Here is a 23,271-nt window from a genome sequence, read left to right on the forward strand (position 1 = left end):
TAGAAATAGAAAGGGCGCATAGGATCCCAGTAAAAAATGTAGAAAATCAAGGCAAGCCAAGACCACTAATATTCAAAATGCTTAGATACCAACAAGCATTAGAAATATTAAATGCTGCCAAGAAAGACAAAAATCTAAATTATAAAGGATCCAGAATATGGTTTTTGCCGGATTTTGCTAAAAACACAGCAAATAAAAGAAAGAGACTATTAGACATGAGACCTCAATTAAAAGAAAAAGGATATAAATATGGATTATATTATCCGGCAAAAATGAGAGTATCATCTGGAGATAAATCCTTGTATTTCGAAGATCCAGAAAAACTAAAAGCCTTTCTTTCTAAATCAGAACCTATGTCATTTTAACATAAAACATTAAGATTGGTTTTGATGACATTGTGAAAAATTATAAAAGTATGAGATATTGAAATACTGAAGAAAGAAAAATATGAACTAAAGAAAAGACAATAAAAATATAAAGAGAGAAAGAATAAGATATAGAAAAATATTAATACCATATTAAATATATGTTTAAGATAAAATTTTATGATGTAAATTATATTATTAGGGAAATATAAATTAAAAATTGATAAATGGATGAAGATACATTAATGAAATGTTAGGAATAAAAAACGACTAAAGATATTAAAGGTCAATATAGATAGATAGAAGGGGATGTTGATTGAATATTGGTTGCCTAGAGGGGAGGGGAATGTTCGGGTTACAGTTCAAATGTGTATCCTTAAGCAGTCATTATATTGGGTGGGAAAGGGAGGGAAAAAGAGGGTATTTACTAGAATGATTAAGGAGAAAATAAATAAGGGATTGGATACTTCAAGGGTTAATATGTGTGTCATAGAAAACATTTTTTGGATTCTAAATATGAAAGAAGAAGGGAAAAAGATTATATTGATAAGTTTTAAAATATATAATGTCTTTTAAGATATATTCTATTAATGTCAATGGCCTGAATCATGTAATTAAAAGAAAAAAGGTATTAACATTTTTAAAAAAGCAAAATGCGGATATTTACTGTCTGCAGGAGACCCATCTTAATACAAAAGAATCACAAAAACTAACGGGTGGGTGGGTAAAAGAATGTTTTTTTGCTCCAGCAGAGGGTAAAAAAGCAGGGGTAGCAATTCTTATAAATAAAAAATGTATGGCTAAGATTAAAGTAATAAATTCAGACCCACATGGAAGATGGATACATGTTGATATAGGTATGGGAAATAATGCCCTGACGTTATTTAATATATATGCTCCTAATTCGAATCAATCAGAATTTTTTAAAAAATTACAAAATATGTTGTTACCACTGGCTACTTCTAATTTAGTGGTGGCTGGAGATTTTAATGCTGTAATGGATCCATTATTGGATAAAAAACCAAGTAAAAGTATAAAATCTTTAGGTTTAGATAATCTGGCTCAATCATGCGATTTGAAGGATATATGGCGTATTCTTCATTTTAATGATCAGGAGTTTTCATTTTGTTCACAGGTTCATAAATCATTTTCAAGAATAGATTATATTTTTGTTTCAACAAATGAAGTGCAACAGGTGATTAAAGCTTCCATAGATCCTATTATTATTTCGGATCATGCGGGAATATGGATAGAATTACAATTGGATAAATTGGAAAGGGTTAGACCTCTTTGGAGATTTGATAATGCACTGCTTGTGGATGATAAATTTTTGGAAAATTTCAAAACACAAATTAAAGATTTCTTTCAAATGAATTTAGTGGAGGATACATCTATTGAGAATGTATGGGATGCATTCAAAGCAACTATGAGGGGTAATATTATATCATATTCAGCTTTTATTAGGAAACAGATTAAAATGCAATATATAGAAGTAGAAAAAGAAATTAAAATATTAGAAGCTAAATTGGTAAGTAAATGGGAAAATGAGATATTGCAAGCACTTTTGAAAGCAAAAGGTAAATATAATGAATTAACTTCAAAAATGATAAGAAGAGATTTGTTTTCCAAGCAAGCAGTGTATTATGGAAATTCTAATAAGGCGGGGAGATTATTGGCAAATTATCTTAAAGCAAAAAAAAGAAGAATTAATATAAATGGGATAAAAGATGAAAATGGCACAATAACAAATCAAACAAATATAATTTTAAAACAATTTCTAAAATTTTATAAAGACCTGTATTCTTCCGAGCCTTATTTGGGGAGACAAAAAGATGGTAAAAATTTTTTAGATTCAATTAATGGACCTAAGGTTCCTGATCATATAAAACTAAGTTTAGATGAACCTATATCATTAAAAGAATTAGAAACAGCATTGAGATCTCTTAGAGTTGGATCCGCTCCAGGTGGTGATGGTTATACAGTAGAATTTTATAAAACATTTCAAAATGTCCTTTCCCCACATTTACTAAATTTATATCAAACACAACTTATAAAAGGTGATATTAAAGGTACTATGGCTGAATCAATAATAATTGTTTTGCCTAAGCCAAATAAAGATCCTACTTTGGTATCAAACTACAGGCCTATATCTTTAATAAATGTGGATAATAAACTTTTGGTGAAAATTTTGGCTTTGAGATTAGCCAAAGCTCTCCCACATATTATAGACATGCACCAGACGGGTTTCGTTGCTAAAAGACATTCCTCTAATAACTCTAGATTATTGTTTCATATGTTAAATATATAAAAAAAAATTGATGAACCGGCTTTTACAGTTTCCTTGGATGCAGAAAAAGCGTTTGATAGGGTAGAATGGAATTTTATGTATCAGGCTTTAGAATGGTTTGGTATAGGTTCTGGATTTATACAAATGGTAAAAACTTTGTATAGCTTCCCGATTGCAAGATTAAATATTAATAATATGATATCTGATGGTTTTCAATTGCAGAGGGGAGTTAGACAGGGTTGTCCTTTATCTCCTTTGTTATTTGATGTCGTATTAGAACCCTTATTATTAGCAATACAACAAGCAAGGGGGATACAGGGTATTCCATATTCAGATATGGAATATAAAATTTCAGCTTATGCTGATGATATTTTGCTTTATTTGAGAAATCCAGAATCTACCTTATCTTCTCTATTGGAATTAATTGATATGTTTGGCAAATTTTCAGGTTATAAAATTAATTGGAATAAATCTGAAATTATACCTTTAAATGTTCATTGTGTAAAAGGATTATTTGACGCTTTTCCGTTCATACTGAAAGAAGAAGGATTTAAATATCTTGGCATTCAAGTTAAAAATACAATTGAAGATACTGTAAAAGAGAATGAAAAATATATATTAAAAAAAGTTACGGAATTGTGCGAGCAATGGAACCCTTTACATATCTCTTGGTGGGGGAGAGTTCAAACTATTAAAATGATGATCTTGCCTGTAGTTTGCTACCAAATGAGTATGATACCTATTTATTTTCAGGGGTCCTTTTATAAAAAGCTTAATAGTATTTTAACGAAATTTCTTTGGCTTGGTAGAACACCTAGAATAGCTTTAGTAACTTTGCAAAAATCAATTAAGGAGGGAGGGGTAAATTTTCCAAATTTTTATAGGTACCATCAAGCCTATATTCTACGTCAGGGTATGTATTGGATCCTCCCAGAACTTATAGATAACGCACCAGATTGGTTATATTTGGAATGGCGCCTTATGTTTCCCCTAAATTTAGTTCACCTTCCAAGTATTAACATGCCTAGAAGATACAGAGAAAATAAAATTTTAATGGATACTTGGAAAACGTTGAGATTTATAAGTAAATTAACACCTATCCCAATAAACAAATCAACTAATCAATCTCTATGGATAAACTCCAAGATCAAAATTGGCGGAGCTCAAATCCTTTGGAAGAACTGGATTATTGCAGGCATTAGATCTTTGGATGACGTTATTTCAGAAGGTAAACTGCTGGATTTTTCACAATTGCAACATAGATTTGGTCTTAATAAAACACAAAGTTTTAAATGGTTGCAATTGAAGCAGGCCATTCAGGTTGGGTTCCCTGAATGGAAAACATTGAATAATCAATATAGTTTAAAGTTCTTATGTTTTCAAGCAGACTTCCTAGGACATCAAGCCGCATTGTGGTATAAATTAATATCTGGATATTTGAATAAAAAACCAAAAAATTGTCTAAGAGATATTTGGAGCATTGAGATTAAGCATCAAATTAATGCATCTCAATGGCCACTAATTTGGTCTTGGAGAATGAGATGTACAGTGTCAGCATCTATGAGACAAACTTGGTTCTTTTTATTGCATAGAGCTTTTTGGACCCCTACACGTTTGCAAAAATTAGACAGTTCTAAGTCCAATAAATGCTGGCACTGTAATCTGGAACCAGGGACATTAGATCATTTACTGTATCATTGTCCCTACATTAAAAGTTTTTGGAATTCAATTTGGCCACAAATTAATAAATTGATGGAAAATCATATTGCAATATCATATGATACAGTATTATTTGGAATGATGATGAGAAAAAAAAGTCAAATTTCACCAGAAAATAACAAGCTTTTATTAATTATGACAGGGGTTGCCATTCAGCATATAACCAACAATTGGAAGAATTATAGTAACCTAAATTATACATTTTGGTGGAATACAATATGTCATATATTTAAAATGGAAAGAACTATAGCAATACAAAGAGGGACATATACTAAATTTATAAAAATATGGGGGCCATTGACAAAATATTGCAATTAATAAATAGCAAGATTTTTCTTCTTCTTTTCTTCTTTTAAATATCTTTTTTGTGACACACATAAAGGGGGGATAATGAAAATAACTTCTATATAATAAGTTATAATATATTATACAATATATAATGAATGAATGAAAAGTAATAGAAGGGTAAGGGGAGGGAGAGGGGGAAAAATATATTTAGAATATGATGTATTAGATATAAAAGTGATATTGTGCATTCATCAATTGTATTTTAATATGTTGTACACTTTATGTAAAATTTGAAAATAAAAAATAATAAGGAAAAAAAAGATTTTTTTTTTTCCAAGCTACTATCTGCTAATCAACTGACTGAGCTTGCCTGTACTTTTTTCCTGCTGGTTGCTTGGAATCATTTTCTTTGTCTGCAGTAAAGAGATGCAGCTTGTCAGGTTTGAAGTTCCCTTTAGAGCTGAGGTCTAGAACTGGAAAGTTTGGTTTGCCTCTCCTTGCCGTGCTTTCCATCCTTGTGTCTTTGCCTGGAGCCTTGCCTCTCTAACTGTGGAAACAGCTGGTTTATTCTCAGCACCAGAGCTAACAGGCACTCGTCATTAGCTGACTATCAGATTGTTTAATGAGTTTCTCTTCTGCTTACCCCCTGGTGTTTACCCCACCCCCTTTGCGCGTAATGACTTCAGAAGTGGGTGTAAAATCTGTCTATACTTGCTGTTCAGTGTGCTGGTTTAAGGGCAAATAAACCTTCTTTTCAGGACTATTTCTGTCCCCTGGAACTTCCTGCTTAGGCTTATGGTCATCTCTGTTGTTTCTCTGTACAGTGGCAGAGCTAACTCTTGCTTACAACCTATAAGCATTAGAGCTTTGTACCTTTTTCCTGCCATATTTTTATCCATCTATGTAAAAAGCATTTGGAAAATAAAAATACAGCATATGTGGTACTATATACTGTGATGCTAATATGTGATGCTAATATGTTCTTTTATTTAAACAGGCAGCCTTGTTATATTGTCCAAGTGCAGTAGATTTGCAAGCATTAGCTGAATGGAGCTCATCACCCAATAGCCACCAATTTGATGTGATCAGTCCATCACATACATGGATATTTGCTCATATTACTCAGGGTCAGGATCCATGGATAATAAGCCTCTCCAGTTTTCTAAAACAAGAAAATCTTCCAAAACTCTGTCCTACATCTTTGAGCTATGCCTGGATGTTCTCATATACACGACTTCAACTGTTGTCACCACAAGTCGACATAAAGTTAGTGCTTATTTTATGTTTCCTTAAATTCTTTAAATTAACTACTGTTCTTGCATTTCTTTGTCATAATTCTGTTCTCCGTTAATTTTCAGTTTGAGTTGAAATATATGCCATCACAACTTGTTTCTATCCTTTAATCTTACTTAGTTGTGGAGGGAATGTTTGAATTTGGATAGGGTTATATTATACTACAAGTGTTTAAGCCCGTTACATTAATGGGTGCTAGAGTAGATGTGTCTGTCTTTCTTTCTCTCTCCTTTTCCGCTGTCTTTCTTTCTTTCTTTCTGTCTCTCTCGCTCTCTCCTTGGCCGCTTTCTACACTCAGGCCCAACAATTGTCCCTTTCTATTCCCTCCTTCCTTCCTTCCTATGTCCTTAGTGCCCCTTCCTATGTCCTTAGTGTCCCCAGTGCCTCCTTCCTATGTCCTTAGTGCCCCTTCCCATGTCCTTCCTATGTTCGTAGTGCCTCCAGTGCCTCCTTCCTATGTTCTTAGTGCCCCTTCCCATGTTCTTAGTGGCCCCAGTGCCTCCTTCCTATGTCTTTAGTGCCCCAGTGCCTCCTTCCCATGGCCTTAGTGCCCCAGTGCTTTCTTCCTATTTCCTTAGTGCCCCTTCCCATGTCCTTAGTGCCCCCAGTGCTTCTTCCTATGTCCCCCCTCACTGTCTTCCAGCTTTTGTTGCCACCCCCTCCCCCAAAACTAGCCAGCCAACCTTCCTCCCTATCTGCTGCACTAAAGCTAACCTCCTGCCTCCCTCCAGCGCCGAAGCCTGCCCCCTCCCCCCAGTACCGGCCTCCTCTGCTGCTACCTACCATCTAGTCTACCACTGCTTCAAAGACCCCCCCACCCCTGGTCCGCCGCCACTGCCACATGCCGCAACTAAAGGAAAGGGAAAAGGGTCCGCCGCAGGCTCCAACTGAACGCGTCGAACACTGCCACGGAGCTGCACATCACGGAGTCAGGGATCACAAAGTTGTAATTGCGCATGCGCGCTTAGGGTTTTATTATGATAGATGAAGATGTATCTCTTCTGTTTTCTGTTGCTCCTGAAGTTTTGTTGTTTTTTTTTTAATTCTTTATTCATTTTTACATCTGACATCAAGTGTATAAATAATTGACATTTCAAATTGAGTACATACTTGAATTTCTATCATTTTAACATTAATATATAAGATTTAATCGCTTCCCTCCCCCCTCACATAACATGTGCAATCAAATATATCATAAGTATTCTCTTGAAGTTCTTATTGAATGTTTGGTTGTGTTTATAGCTTAAATTCTAGAGGTCTACACAATTTAATAATAATTTTGATGGTAGTTCATGGCATACATAATGATTATTAGCAACATAAAATATTCATAATCATTTTCATTGCATAATTTATTCATAAAAGTACTTGTTTTCCTGTATAGCAGCCCCATCAATGCTAAGAAAATAACTGCTGTTACAGGCAGTGATTCATACATTGGACTCTGGAGAAACTACCTAATTCTTTGCTGCAGTGCAGCAACTTCTACATCAACATCATCTACAGGTTCTATACGATGTTCCCCTCCTGAGACGCTGGCGTCTACACCTGACAGTGGATATAGCATTGATTCAAAAGTAAGTAGTGCTAAACATTAAGTTTGAAGTGGTTGTATATAGTGCTGATACCTATGGATTCCCTCAGCAAGCTGATTTCAAAGAGACATTACTGATTTTTTTAGTCATGGTCTAAAAAGTCTTAACACCACGAATACCTTCCTATTCCCGACTCACCGATACTACCTGATCTACTCTTTACCTTTACTAGAAATGACCAATGTTCTTCTTTTGTAACCCACCTTCTTTAACTCTTTTGTAATCTGCCTTGAACTGCAAGGTAATGGCAGAATAGAAATCTCTAATGTAATGTAATAAGTAAAATAATTATATGGGATATATTGCCCTCCTATTACAGATGAGTTCATATAGTCTGTTTCCTATTTTAATGAAGACTAACGGACCTTAAATATTGTCCAAGGAAACAAAGAACGCTAAAAAGATCAATAATAAAGCTATAGTAAAATAAAGTTGATATCTTAATAATTCTGATTACAGGGTGGAAATGATTATGTAGTTAATGTCCAAAGGAAAAGGGCATTCATGTTTGTATACAGGCTAAGAACAGTAATATCATTCCATCTTTGTAAACATGGCCTCAAAATGTGTTACCTATTTAGGATTTTAAAAAATATATCCAGTTAAAACTGTGTCTCATCAGTGAATCTGTTCCAAAAAGATCTGGGGAGAGCAATTCTCAAAGCTTTTCTCATAGGTTAAAAAGCTGTCCCACAATAAAAGCGCCTCTGAAAATTGCCATCTTCTCTCTGTAGGTAAAACTATCTGTAATCCTCGCAGCACAAGAGGCAAGGAAGAGACTTGGTTAGGTCAGGAAAAGGGAAAGTCCATATAAGACTTTGGTATTGAAAGCTCTGCCCACATTTTGGGCCTGATTCTGTATAGGACACCCAGTATCAGCAGCTGCTTAAGCGGCTTTTGAGAATTGCACACAGGCGTCCTATATAGAACTGTTTCTATCCTAAGGGATAGACGCCTAACCACCCCTATTCTCTAACCGCTGTCCATGTTGGGATTTCTGGGAATGTAAGGGGTGGAGTTGGGGTGTGTCACGGTGGAGTTGGGGAGTGTTTGGTGGGATTCAGGGGATGATGGGGTCAGCTACAGGAGGGCGTGGGCTTCCCTCATGCCAGGGGATACCTCAAGGGGTGACGGCAGGAGGAATTGGACAATCCTGCTGCAGACAGGGGTGGGGGGATGCTTCAGAGATTCCGGCAGGAGGAAGTAGGCATCCGTCCTGCTGGGGGATGCCTCAGTGGATGGCGGCAAGAGGAACTGGGCACTCCTGCCTGCCAACTTTGCGGAGGGGATGGGTTCCCTGCTACAGTTGCTAAACTGATCATAGCAGGTAGAGTCCCTTTCTGCGATTAGCTTAGTGGCCGCGTCTATTTGAAATGTAGACCAGCATTTTTTTTTTTTTTTTTAAACATGCATCCCGATTGGCTGGTTAGACCGCGGTAGGATGCCTACCGTCACCTACAACCTGGACACCCTTTATAGAATTTGTTTGCACTGAGAACGGGTTTTATGCATAAACTCTGCATTTCTTCTTAATATTTTGTTGAAGTTTTAAGAAAGTGTACAGAGTTAAAATGAAAACTAATAAGAACAAAAAGTGGTGCAGTGGTTAAAGCTACAGCCTCAGCACCCTGGGGTTGTAGGTTCAAACCCACGCTACACCTTGTGACCCTGGGCAAGTCATTTAATCCCCCCCATTGCCCCAGGTACACTAGATCAGGAATCTCAAAGTCCCTCCTTGAGGGCTGCAATCCAGTTGGGTTTTCAGGATTTCCCTAATGAATATGCATTGAAAGCAGTGCATACACATAGATCTCATGCATATTCATTGGGGAAATCCTGAAAACCAGACTGGATTGCGGCCCTCAAGGAGGGACTTTGAGACCTCTGCACTAGATAGATTGTGAGCCCACCGGGACAGACAGGGAAAAATGCTTGAGTACCTGAATAAATTCATGTAAGCCGTTCTGAGCTCTCCTGGGAGAACTGTATAGAAAATTGAATAAATAAATATGGTTCAGATTACAAACATGAGTTACTAAATAACAAATAAAAAGAATACTGTAGATTTGTCACAGGTATAAAACATGTATGAAAAAGAGAAAATAAAGGGATCGTGAATCATATGCAAACTATGAAGCAACATTTTCTAAACATGTGTCTCCACATGCAATATCAAACCCATTTTCTCTGTAATGCATACTTCAAAATCCCTCTCATTTTCATGGCTAGCTTGATTTAAAAAAAAGTCTTTTGACCCATTCATGTAATGTATCTACTTGTTTAAAATTTGCACTGTGTTCAATCTCAATTCCAATTAATGAGCATATGTAGTCAAAAGAATAAAAAACAAATGTAAAATAGGGTACATAGCCCTTGATTCCATCTTTCAAATGCCTAATCCTAACCTAGGTGAATTTTAGCATAACATTGCATGTTTCTGATAATAAAAGTCCTTGTCATATAACGTAGGGAAAATCCATAGTGAAGAAGTCAAATTGGTAAACGAGAAAGAGTCCTAGTGAATCAGTAATCCTCACCTCCTGGAAAAGAAATAAATACCTCATAAGAACATAAGAAGTTGCCTCCGCTGGGGCAGACCAGAGGTCCATCCTGCCCAGCGGTCCGCTCCCGCGGCGGCCCATCAGGACCACTGCCTAAACAGTGGTCTCTGACTAATTTTATAGTTTACCTCTAATCCTATCCCTATAACTTTACCTCTACTCCTATCTATACCCTTCAATCCCTTTGTCCTCTAGGTACCTGTCCAGACCTTCTTTGAAGCCCTGTAGCGTACTTCTGCCTATCACATCCTCCGGCAGCGCGTTCCATGTATCCACCACCCTCTGGGTGAAAAAGAACTTCCTGGCGTTTGTTCTGAACCTTTCCCCTTTCAATTTCTCCGAGTGACCCCTTGTACTTGTGGTTCCCCTTAGTTTGAAAAATCTGTCCCTGTCTACTTTTTCTATGCCCTTCATGATCTTGAAGGTTTCTATCATGTCTCCCCTGAGTCGTCGCTTTTCCAGGGAGAAAAGCCCCAGCTTTTTCAGTCTGTCAGTATATGAGAGGTCCCCCATACCCTTTATTAGCTTAGTTGCTCTTCTCTGGACTCTCTCAAGTACCGCCATGTCTTTCTTGAGGTAAGGCGACCAGTACTGGACACAGTACTCCAAGTGCGGGCGCACCATTGCACGATACAGTGGCAGGATGACTTCCTTCGTACTGGTTGTGATACCTTTCTTAATGATACCCAACATTTTGTTCACTTTCCTTGAGGCTGTGGCGCACTGCGCCGATGCCTTCAATGTTGTGTCCACCATCACTCCCAGGTCTCTTTCAAGGTTGCTCACCCCTAGCGGTGATCCCCCCATTTTGTAAGTGAACATCGGGTTCTTTTTCCCAATATGCATGACCTTGCATTTCCCTATGTTGAAGCTCATTTGCCACTTTTTGGCCCACTCTTCCAGCGTTGTCAGTCCCGCCCCTCCTCTGATGTCAGGGGCGGGACTGCGGCAGAGGGAACGTGCTTCAGAGACTAACGGCAACCTGTTAGGTTCGCTTTGCAGGCTGCCATAATTAGCTCGGTGGCGATCACAGTGCAGAAGACGAACTCTCGGGTGCAGGAAGCAGCTTGGAGGGAGGGTCCCAGCGGGACGCTGAATCTGGTCAGCCATAATTAGCTTTAAAGTGGGGAATCCCAAGGACGCTGAGGGGGAAGCCGAGGAAGACAGCCGGGCACTCACCGACGCTAAGGAGAGCCGTATCAGGCGAGAGCATTTAAAAAGGTACGACGAGGTGGGGGAAGTGTGTTTAAAAAAATATCGTCGCTGCATAAGACGCGTCGACATTTCCACCCACTTTTGGGTGGAAAAAAGTGCGTCTTATGGAGCGAAAAATAAGGTAATATAAAATCAATGAACCACAGTCAATATGTGATACAGACCCTACGCAGTCCATGTTTCAGCTAAGAAAAATTTCCTCGGGGGATCCAAATTGTAATAACTGTCTGAGTTAGGATATAAAATGAATTCCAAAAATAAAACTTTAAAATCTGTGAAATCAGAAGTAAAAATCACCGATCTAGCAAACCACATTTTTTCGAAAGCATGTAAGAGAGTGTAGATAGCTACAAATCAAGTATGGAACTAAATAAGCGAATCCTTCTATGCCAGTAGTAACCTTTCCTTACTATCTGGGATACCTGAGATTGAAATGATAGTAATGTGTCGAACATAACTCCTGGATATTCTCTTAGGCTTCCACTGCTGGCGTCATGATTGTTGCAGTTGTGTGAATCACGGAGTCCAAACGCGGTGAGACCCAGACAACTGCAACAATCATAAATCCTAGATAACAGACAGATTTCACCAGAGTCCGATTGATGTCCATAAATGTAACTTGTGCAGAGGGAACAGGGAGCATTCCTGTAAATCAACAGACATATATTAGAAGGGTATAGAACAAGTCCCTGAGAGGTTAGGCAAGTTGCAATTAAATCAACACAAGATTGGAGTGGTCATAAATCTATTCTGTTAGGTGCAACTGGAAAAATCAAAAGAATATTGTCTGCATATATGTAAGCTCTGATATTGCATTCCTGGGTTAATGTTGCTAAAGGACTAAGGAAGATAGTGAATAAAAGTGGGATAGAACAGAACCCAGTGGTATCCCACAAGCTAGCAGACTGCTGTGGAGATTGAATTAGATGGAGTACTTTGTACCTGTCAGGAAAGATTGTAAACCATTGAAGTACTATACCGGAAGATTATAACTGAGAGAGGACATGCACACTGCACAAACAACTCAGTAAGGTTTCATAACCTTGGTATATCTGTGTCTCACAGCTGTGTTTGTGTCAATGTGTGGCAGTGTCTTTCTGAGTGGTGTTCACTATTGTTGCATGTTTTTTTGTGCTGTCAGAGCTTGAATTAGAGCAACTAACAATCATTACATTTCTTGTTAAACTTGGCAAGAGTGGAAGTAAAATCAGGGACACATTAGTCCAAGTTTATGGGGATAATGCCATAAAGAAAACAGCAGTGTACAAATGGATTAAAAGTTTTTCTGAGGGGAGAGAAAGTGTTACTGATGAAGAAAGGTCAGGGTGGCCAGTAATGAGCATAACTGATGAAAACATTGCAAAGATTCATAAAATTGTACGTCAGAATCGTCAGCTGACTGTGAGAAGCATAGCAGACCAAGTAAACATCGATAGAGAAACAGGAAAATCTTGGCATGAGAAAGGTGTGTGCAAAAATGATCTCAAAGGAGCTTATCGATGAACAAATGTAAAGGAGAGTCAAAGTTTGCCAAGACCTTTTGGAGAGGCAAGATGATGTTTTGGGCCTTGTTATCACTGATAATGAAACATGGGTGCCCAATGGAAGTCAGCCAATTCTCCACGACAAAAAAATTTTCCACCAGTCCAAATCAAGAGTGAAAACAATTTTACTAACCTTTTTTGATAGAGGGATTGTTCATTATGAATTTGTACAAACCGGACAATCAGTTAACCTAGCTTACTATTTGGAAGTGCTGAAAAAGCTGTGTGAAAAGTTAGATGAAAACGACCTGAACTTTTCACTAACAGCTCATGGCTCTTTTATCATAACAATACACCAACTCACACGGCACTGTCTGTGAGAGAGCTTTTAGCTAGAATACAAATAACTGTATTGGAACACCCACCCTACTCACCTTATTTGGTCCCCAATGAGTTTTTTCTTTGCCCAAAAGATAAAGGACATTTTGAAAGGAAGACATTTTGATGACATTCAGAACATCAAGGGTAATACGACAGCTCTGATGGGTATTTCAGAAAAAGAGTTTCAAAATTGCTTTATAGGGTGGACTAGGCGCTGGCATTGATGCATAACTTCCCAAGGGGAGTACTTTGAAGGTGACCATAGTAATATTCAGCACTTTTTCTAGTATGAATTTGTGAACTTAATTATCAGACCTCTTAAGCCTTCTCAAACACTGGATGTCCACTGTGAAATTTCTTTCCTGTAGATAATTAGGTTGCAAACTGTCCATGTGCATGTCATCTCCTGATCCTTTGCTTTACCTTTTATTTTTCTCTCTTTCATTAGGCTTCCTATCCCTTCACCTTTCTCTCTTGCCTTTATTGTTTTTATTATCTTGGTGCCTCTAATCACTTCACAGTTTTACAGTCTCCTTAACCTGAGCTGCTCTTTTGTATGGTGGTTCCAGTTTCATTCCACAGATGCTGTCTTTTTAAAAAGGAAGTGTGCTTTCAGCAGAGACAAATAGAGCCATTAAGAAATGTTCACATGCACATTCTCTCTCACTTTCTTTCCTACTGCTGTTGCTCTTACATCTGTGATTTTGATTACCTTAAGTGGACTGTCCAAATGTAAACTGAGAGGGAAACAATTCATGACCATTCACCTTAAAGAGAGCTATGGTCACAGTGGAAGGACTGATGACTATCTAGTTGAACCCACTAAATTCTAGCCTCAGAATGAAGCCAGTCAGCAGAAAAAGTGTAAGCACCAATATTTGAGTTGTCTGTAAAATTCTGTTTACTCTGTTTTCAGATTATTGGCATTCCAACCCCTTCATCCTTATTTAAGCACATAGTTCCAATGATGCGCTCTGAGAGCATGGAAATTACAGAATCCCTCGTTTTGGGGCTTGGCAGGACCAACCCTGGGGCTTTTAGGTAATGAATGTACTCTGCTTCGATCTGTGAATAAAATATATTGTGCCTAAAAGTTATCTGAAGAGTATGTGTAGAAAAGCAAATGACCTTATCCTTGATAAAAAGAAACTAATTTCCCATGTTGCTTAGTCTGAAATATGTTTTTATTTAACTTTTTGTTATGCCAATATTTAGTAAAGGTAAGTCCAAAGAAATATTTAAAGGTTATATATATAGAATGATACACCATATTTCTGTGGTAAAATCCAAAGTGGTTTACATTTATTTTATACAGGTACCCTCTCTGTCTCTAGTAGACTCAAAATGTAAGTTTTTGTATCTGGGACAGTAGAAAGTTAGGTGGCTTGCCTAGGGTTACAAGGAACTGCTGTGGGAATCTTACCTAACTTCCCAGATTCTCAGCACTCTGCACTAACCATTAGACCAGTGGTTCTTAAACCTGTCCTTGAGGGGGACCCTCAGCCAGTCAGGTTTTCAAGATATCCTTAATGAATATGCATGAGAGAAATTAGCATGCTTACTACCTACTTTATAGGTAGATCTTGCTCATGCATATTCATCAGGGATATCTTCAACTGAGTAAGCTTTATTTCTGAGTAAGCTTTATTTCTGTTCCTTCCCAGCTAAACAGAGGATAATTTCATAACAGGGCATTTAAGAGTAATAGGGTAGGAAGGATCCTGATTTTGCCTACTTTATGATGACACATCAGTACCCACAGTACAAGTGTGCACCATGTTGCAACATACATACCTTTTGGTATGGCTTAATTTTATAAAAGCACATTTATGCACATAAAATGTATAACATTATTCTCTACAGCGGGGGTGTCAAACTCAATCACATTAAGGGGCTGAAATCCAAAATACAGGCTAAGTCGCGGGCCAGACCCTGCCCAATCTCCACCCCAGACCCCGCCCCCATAATAGTACTAATTATAACACTATTTTTTCCATTCATTTTTCTTTTTTTTTTTCTTTATTTTTTACATTTTAACAAAATCAAACATTTTGTACAGAAAGATTGTATGTTATTACAACTCTTTAGGAAAAACTAAAATTTAACAATAACTTCACTATGTTCAAACAATCTCAAGTCCTCATTTTGATCCAAGAGTCTATGAGTGACCATAAAGAAAATTCAAAAGATATATCATTTTTCATATATACACACACAATATAATCTTATTAACACATAATGGTTAACCACAAAATTAAGCTACACAAAGCACACTGTATGCTTCTCAACATTCATTCCTACCAGAACACAGATAACCCCTATGCAAATATGGGACCAAGAACTAAAAGTACTAATATATAAAAAAGAAACCCTAAGATTCAAGAGCAGTACAGCCCCCAGAGAAAAAGAAACAAATGTATTTCTTCTGAAGCAGTGCAAAAGATAGCAGATTAAAATTCTCAAAATCGACACAATTCAAACACTAAATTGAAAGTAAAATCATTCCCCCTACCTTTGTTGTCTCTCTCCCTCCATGCTGTGCCTCCCTCCAGTGGATGTCTTACCTTCTGGCCAGCTCCAACCTGGCCGTTTTATGCAGCCCACGGTCTGTTGCCCCCCTGTGTTATCTTGTGGCTGGCTCCCTCTTCCTCTCAGCCACAGTGTGCACGAAGCTGCGTGCAGCGGCTCCTCGTGCACACTGAGTCTGAACTGGAAACCTTCTCTCTGACGTTGCAACGTCAGAGGGAATGCTTCTGGATGAGGCGTGGGACGTGCGAGGAGCTGCTGCACAAAGCTTCGTGCACACTGGGGCTGTGAGGAAGAGGGAGTCGGCAATAAAGATAACACTAGAGGCATTGGACTGTGCAGGCCTTGAGTTTGACACATGTGCTTTACAGGTTGAATTTGTATGAATTGTGAGCTAACTTGAATTAGCCAGCAAAACAATTAGTAATGCCAGAAGGCCTTTTATTTTGAAAGAGCAGAGAGCTATTTTCAATATAACAAGCACATATTTTAACTTGAATAAACAGTATTCCACTTGGGAAATGAGAATGGACATACTCTGTTAATATAGACTTTCTTGAGTCAATGACTGAAATCCAAGTCAGTGTAGCAGCCTAAGAAGATGGGTCAAAGAAGGGCAGATCAAGAGCAAGCAATGGAAGTTGCAACAATGGCAGTTGAAGAGCTGAAGGACGTTAAATAATTGATGCTTGAGAAACTTGGAGAATTGCATACAACACAGTAGGAGGTGGGATGCCATACGTGGGTATTACAGTGATTGCAATGAGTGTGTTCACTAGTGTTGGATATGAGTGAACAGTTGAGGAGCGAAGGCAACTTGAAGCTTAGTGGGGCCCATTAGGCACTAGGAAAGCCAAAACCAGGCACCTCATGATATGTTTGCACAATTAGAAACATAGAAACATGATGGCAAATAAAGGCCAAATAGCCCATTCGGTCTGCCCATCCACAGCATCCACTATCTCCTCATCTCCTTAAGAGATCCCATGTGCTTGCCCCATGCTTTCTTAAATTCAGACACAGTCTTTGTCTCAACCACCTCTACCATAAGAACATAAGAATAGCCTTTCTGGTTCGACCAGTGGTCCATCAAGCCTAGTAGCCCGTTCTCATGGTGGCCAATCCAGGTCATTAGTACCTGGCCAAAACCCAAAGAGTAGCAACATTCCATGCTACCAATCCAGAGCAAGCAGAGGCTTCCCCCATGTCTTAACAGACTATAGACTTTTCCTCCAGGAATTTGTCCAAACCTTTCTTAAAACCAGCTACGCTATCCACTTTTACTACAACCTCTGGCAAAGGTTCACCATCTCCAAGGTAGAGAGAATGAGAGGGACACTCTAAAGTTAAAAGGGGATAGATTCTGTACAAACATAAGGAAGTTCTTCTTCACCCAGAGAAGTGGTAGAAAACTGGAACGCTCTTCCGGAGGCTGTTATAGGGGGAAATACTCTCCAGGGATTCAAGACAAAGTTAGACAAGTTCCTGCTGAACCAGAACATATTCAGGTAAGACTAGTCTCAGTTAGGGCACTGGTCTTTGACCTAAGGGCCGTCGCGTGAGCAGACTGCTGGACATGATGGACCATTGGTCTGACCCAGCAGCGGCAATCCTTATGTTCTTATGTTAATGCATTCCAGAGCTTAACTTTTCTCTGAGTGAAAAAATTATTTCCTCCTATTGGTTTTAAAAGTATTTCCCTGCAGTTTCATCGAGTGTCCCCTAGTACAATGTTCTTCAACCTTTTTACACCCGTGGACCGGCAGAAATAAAATAATTATTTTGTGGACCGGCAAACTATTAAGACAGAAATTTAAAAAAAAACATTTCTGCCCCGTCTCCGCGAGCTCGGTCCCCGCAAACCATCTGATCCCATCTGCACAAACCGCAGTTATGATTTTATATTGAACGTATTTTATTAAAGTATAAAAGAAATAATATTTTGAATAATTGTGATTTTATAAATACAAATATACAGAGCACGGACCATCAAAACCCCTGTCTCCCCTCCCCTTCACATATATCCCCTCTACTATCAAGAAAACTGAACAAGCCAAGTTATTATAGAATGCTACACAGAAATATCATGCTAACAGAATACTGCAGTCCCCAGTTATGTCTCTAGCAGGATATATATTTCAAATCTGATATATTCTAATGACAAAATAGAAATAAAATTATTTTTTTCTACCTTTTGTTGTCTCTGGTTTCTACTTTCATCTTCTTTTCATTCTTTTCCTTCCAGCATTTGCCCTTTCCATCCACTTGCTGCCTTCTCCCCCTTCCATATGTATCTGACTTCTTTCTATGCCCCTCTCCCCTGTCCATCCAGCCTGTGCCTCCTCTCTCCTTTTTACATCATTCATTCCAGCTTTACTGCTTTCTTCATTTTTATCTCTCCTACACCAGATCTAGCATCTTTATCCCTCACTCATTTCTCTGCTGCCCCTGCTACCACACATCTATCACTGCTATTCTATGTATCTACCACCCTTTCTGTAAAAAAGTATTTCCTTAGATTACTCTTGAGTCTATCACCTCTTAACTTCATCCTATGTCTTCTCATTCTGGAACTTCCTTTCAAATGAAAGAGATTTGCCTCATGTGCATTTATGCCATGTATGTATTTAAACATCTCTATATCTTCCTTCTCCTTTCCTCCAAAATATACATATTGATATTTTTAAGTCTGTCACCAAATGCCTTATGATGAAGACCCACCAACCATTTTAGTAGCCTTCCTCTGGCCTGACTCCATCCTGTTTATATCTTTTGAAGGTGTGGTCTCCAGAATTAAACACAGTATTCTAAATGAGGTCCCACCAGAGTCTTATACCGGGGCATCAATACCTCCTTTTTCCTATTGGCCATACTTCTCCCTATGCACCTTAGCATCCTTCTAGCTTTTGTTGTTACCTTTTCATCACATACTATCACACCCAAGTCCTGCTCCTCTTTGATGCACTAAAGTGCTTCATCCCCTAAACTGTACCGTTTTCTCAGGTTTTTGCAGCCCAAATGCATGACCTTGCATTTCTTAGCATTAAATCTTAACTACCAAATTTCAGACCATTCTTCAAGCTGTCAGCTGTATGTATGCCCAGAAGACTTTCAACTGGGAAAAGCACAGAGGATTATATTCAAGGATCCTTTCCCCAGTGACCCTTCACAGTGTCTATATACAAATGCCAAAAGCCTAAGAAACAATATGGGAGGGTTGGAATATATTGCAGTAAGTGAAAAGATAGATATAATAGGCATCTCTGAGACCTGGTGGAAGGAAAATAAACAATAGGACACTGTGATACCAGAGTACATGTTATATTTCAATGATAGGGTGGCTATCCCAGGACAAGCAGGCAGTATATTCTCATAAGTGATGTCATCCTCAGAGCCCTGGTGCAGACAATGCAAAATGTGTCCAGTGCAAAAGTCTTGAGATAGCCCGTACCATGCATGCACCAGTGCCTTCATACCTGACGTCAATTTGCGGGATCATCAGTTCTTTGTTTTCTTCAGATCTAAGAAGTCATGTTTTTTTGGAGTCATTCCAAAAGCATCTAAACTTCATTTTTAGCCTTCCTGAGTTCAGTTTTTAGTTTTCTTCTTACTTTATTTCATATTTATTTTGTGTTTTTTCTCTTTTCTGTTTTTTTGGGCCTTTGGCCCCTCTTCAGCCTGATAACATCAAGCCTTTTGTGGCTACGGCCTAACTCAACACCTGGGACAATTGAGTCCTTTGTTCTCTCGGTGATGATTTTTCTCTTGATGTCAAAACTTCCTAATGGCTTCAAGAAGTGTTCTCAGGACCATCTCAACCACTGATCCACACAATTGGTGTCTTCAGTGTCTTAGTCCTAAAAACTAGGTGGACTCTTGCTCTTGCTACTTAAAACTTAAAAAAGGTCTTTGAAAGTCGCGACTTCTTCAGCAAGAAAAGCTGTTTGGGACATCAGGACCATTGACAATGTCCACCGCGTCAAACACGGAAAGGCACCAATCATAGGCAGCATCAACACTGACACCGGCATCAGTACCTCTCTCAACATTGGCTTCTTTGGTGCCATCATTGGGATCATCATCTAAAAAGGCTAAGAAGTGTAGCCATACTTCACCTTCCCGATGTACTTCATTGTCATCCCAAGTACTGAGTCAGTTGAAGCATGCTAAACATTAATGCAACCAACCATGCTCTCCATCCTTACGGCTAGTGTCCCCTAAAAGGTGTGCCTCCTCATCGAGATCACCAATGCCTAGATACCCTGTAGCACCTTCTGTATTGATGATATCCATGGTACTAGGGCAGTCCAGTAAGAGAGCTAGTCAAAAAAGAGTTGGGTTGGCTATCATGATACAAAGATGGCTTACCAAACAGGTGAAGGAAGCCATAAAAGAAAAGGACTCTTTCAAAAAATGGAAATACATAAAGACAACCGAAGCCTGGAACAAACATAAAGATGATCAGAAGAAATGTCACAAGGCGGTGAGGGATGCAAAACAGGAATATGAGGAAAAAATAGCCCAGGAGGCCAAAAACTTCAAGCCCTTCTTTAGATACGTGAAAGGGAAAAAACCTGCAAAAGAGGCAGTGGGACCCTTGGACGACCAGGGAAGAAAAGGGTACATCAAGGAAGATAAACAAATCGCAGACAAACTAAATTCCTTCTTTGCGTCCGTCTTTACGAAGGAGGACACCTCAACAATACCTGAAGCGGAGAAAGTGTTTGCAGGAGAAATAGAAGACAGCCTCACCACAGTTGAAGTGGACTTAGACCAGATATACTATCAGATCGACAAACTTAAAAGTGACAAATCCCCTGGACCGGATGGAATTCACCCGAGAGTCTTAAAGGAATTGAAGGTTGAAATCGGAGAGTTATTGCAAAAACTTGCAAACCTGACATTATCCCAGGACAAGCAGGCAGGTATTCTCACTAGTAGGTGATGTCATCCGACAGAGCCCCGATACGGACATCTTGAAAGCATGTCTTGCTTGAAGAAACTTAGAAGTTTCGAGATGCCCGCACCGCGCATGCGCCAGTGCCTTCCCGCCCGATGTACCGGGCGTGTCTCCTCAGTTCTTTTCTTTCCGCGGAGCTGAGAAGTTATCTTCAATCTGCGCTGACTGAATTTCAGTTTTTCTTTGCCTTCTTTACCCGCGTTTTGGTTTATTTCTTTGAATTCACTTTACTTTACTTTATTTAAAAAAAAAAAAAAAAAAAGTTCAAAATTATTTCTTCCGGCGGTTCGGCCGGCCCGGCCTCGTGGCTGCGGCCTACCTCTTTCGACATTGCAGCGTCGATTTTCCGGCCTATGTCACGGCCAATCACCGGTTTTAAAAAGTGCAGCAAGTGCCAGCGTGCGATTTCGTTGACGGACCCGCATCGACGCTGCCTCCAGTGTCTTGGTCCGGACCACGTTCCGAAATCGTGCAGGCCTTGTTCCACGCTCACTGCGCGCTCGTTCAAGCGGCGTTGCTTACTTTGGGAGTCGATGTTCAAGATGGAGACTGCCAAGGATCTGTCTGCTTCTACATCTGCTGAGGTTTCGCCGGTCCGCTCGAAACCTGCATCGACGACTTCCGCATCCAGCATCGTGAAGCCAGCATCGTTTACACCGGCTGCGGCTTCCAGTTCCGCTGCGGCGCCTGCCTCTGTCTCTTCGGTTCAGGTACCGCCTTCCACTGTCCCTCCCGTGGTCATCAAGGTGCCCAAAGCTACTAAGCAGAAGCACTTGGCCGCGAAGGAGCGCGAAGACCGTGCAGGAGGACCCCCTTTCGGTGCGGATCCCTCCATATCGGCTTCGCTTCGATCCCTGCTGGAAGCTCAGTTTGTCGAGCTTATGCAAACTATGGGACCCCGGCTTATCGCCAACATTCAGGGTGAAGTCCGAGCACCGGTCCCTGAGGGCGGTCCGCCCCCTCCCCCTCCCCCTCGCCGTTCGATCTCGCTGCTCGACGAGGGGGATCGGCGGAGGGCGGCGGATGCCTCCAGGAGGGCTTCCCTTCCTGATATGCCACCTTTAGAGCCCATTACTCCTCCACGGCAACAGGGCGCTGGGACGGTCCCTGATATTCGGAGTCCTGGGCATACTGCATCGCAGGAAGAGTTCTTCCGCACTCCATACCAGACTTGGGTGGCGCTGCGTGAGTCTGCGTCCTTGCCACCTCTGCGATCCACCGCTTCGAGCCCCATCCATTCCTTAGAGGCTTCGGGGGATCGTGCGATGCACAGAAGTTCTCGCTCCCCATCCCGGCACCGGGAGGGGCATCGTTCTCGTCATTCATCTCGACACTCCTCACGTCATTCGGAAGTGTCTCCACAGAAAAAAAATGCAACGTTTGGGATACTCATCGTCCGATGTTTCCCAACCGGAGGGACCAGAGTATGAGGAACCATCTACCTCTTATTCTCCATGCCGGTCTCAGCTCTCCCTAGACCTGGAGGCTTCCACTTCGTCTAGTCCGTCTCGGCGGCCGGCCTTGGCGGACCAATTGTCTTTCTCTTCTTTTCTCCGACAGATGGCGGATGACTTAGATGTGACTTTGGATACTGGATCTAAATATTCTAAAGAGTATTTGGATACGATGCATTTGCCTCACCCTCCGGCGGAGACTCTTCGGCTTCCTTTGCATAAATTGCTGGACCAGACTTTCATGCGCTGTTTTGAGACACCGTATTCTATCCCTGCGGTTCCCAGTAAGCAGGATGCTCGATACCGCATCGTTCACCACAAGGGGTTTGAGGGAGCTCAACTTTCTCATCAGTCTCTTCTGGTCGAGTCTTCTCTCAAGCGTTCTCACCCTTCCCAGGTCTACGCTTCTGTGCCTCCGGGCAGGGAGGGGAGAACGATGGACAAGTTTGGTAGACGAGTTTACCAAAATTCGATGATGGCGACTCGAGTGCTCAATTACAATTTTTTCTTCTCTTCCTATTTGGATTTCTTCTTGCCGGTCCTCCGCAAGTTCGTCCCTTTCATCGATGCTGAAGCTCGTTTCCAGTTTGAGGAGGTGGTGGCAACCCTGTCCCAGTTGCGGCTGCAGCTGATGCAATCCTCCTACGATGCCTTCGAGCTCTCGGCACGTGCTGCGGCCTGCTCAGTCGCCATACGTCGCCTGGCCTGGCTTCGCACTATTGATATGGATCCGAACCTCCAAGACAGATTGGCTAATGTGCCTTGTGCGGGAGCGGATCTATTCGATGAGTCTATCGAGACTGTCACTAAAAAGCTTTCGGACCACGAGAAGTCTTTTCAATCCATTCTGCGTCCTAAGCCTAAGCCTCAACAGTCTCGTCCATCTAGACCGCCTCAAATCTACCAGAGGCGTTATCAACCCAGACAGGCTCCCCTAGCGAGACAGCCTGCGAAGAGGCAACCTCCACAGAAGTCTCAGCAGAAGCCTCAGATGCCGGCTGCACCCAAGGCCACTCAGCCCTTTTGACTCTCTTCCAGGGAGCATAACCGACGTTCTGTCTTCCCTTGTTTTTCCCATCGGGGGTCGACTCCACCATTTTTATCATCAATGGGAGTCGATCACCTTGGACCTTTGGGTCCTTA

The 23,271-nt window shown here is 40.3% G+C and overlaps 1 protein-coding gene across 8 annotated transcripts in view; it reads left to right on the forward strand.

The window, feature by feature from the left end:
• FRYL (FRY like transcription coactivator) overlaps nt 1-23,271 on the forward strand; it is a 768,252-nt gene that overhangs the window by 353,421 nt on the left and 391,560 nt on the right. For all 8 annotated transcript variants that reach the window (XM_033945802.1, XM_033945793.1, XM_033945809.1 and 5 more), the window contains 3 exons: nt 5,657-5,925; nt 7,337-7,529; nt 14,105-14,229. In XM_033945802.1, coding sequence (XP_033801693.1) covers nt 5,657-5,925; nt 7,337-7,529; nt 14,105-14,229 — 587 coding nt within the window. The remainder of the gene's footprint in view (nt 1-5,656; nt 5,926-7,336; nt 7,530-14,104; nt 14,230-23,271) is intronic.

This window comes from Geotrypetes seraphini, chromosome 1 (genome assembly GCF_902459505.1).
Source record: "Geotrypetes seraphini chromosome 1, aGeoSer1.1, whole genome shotgun sequence".
Classification (NCBI taxonomy): domain Eukaryota; kingdom Metazoa; phylum Chordata; class Amphibia; order Gymnophiona; family Dermophiidae; genus Geotrypetes; species Geotrypetes seraphini.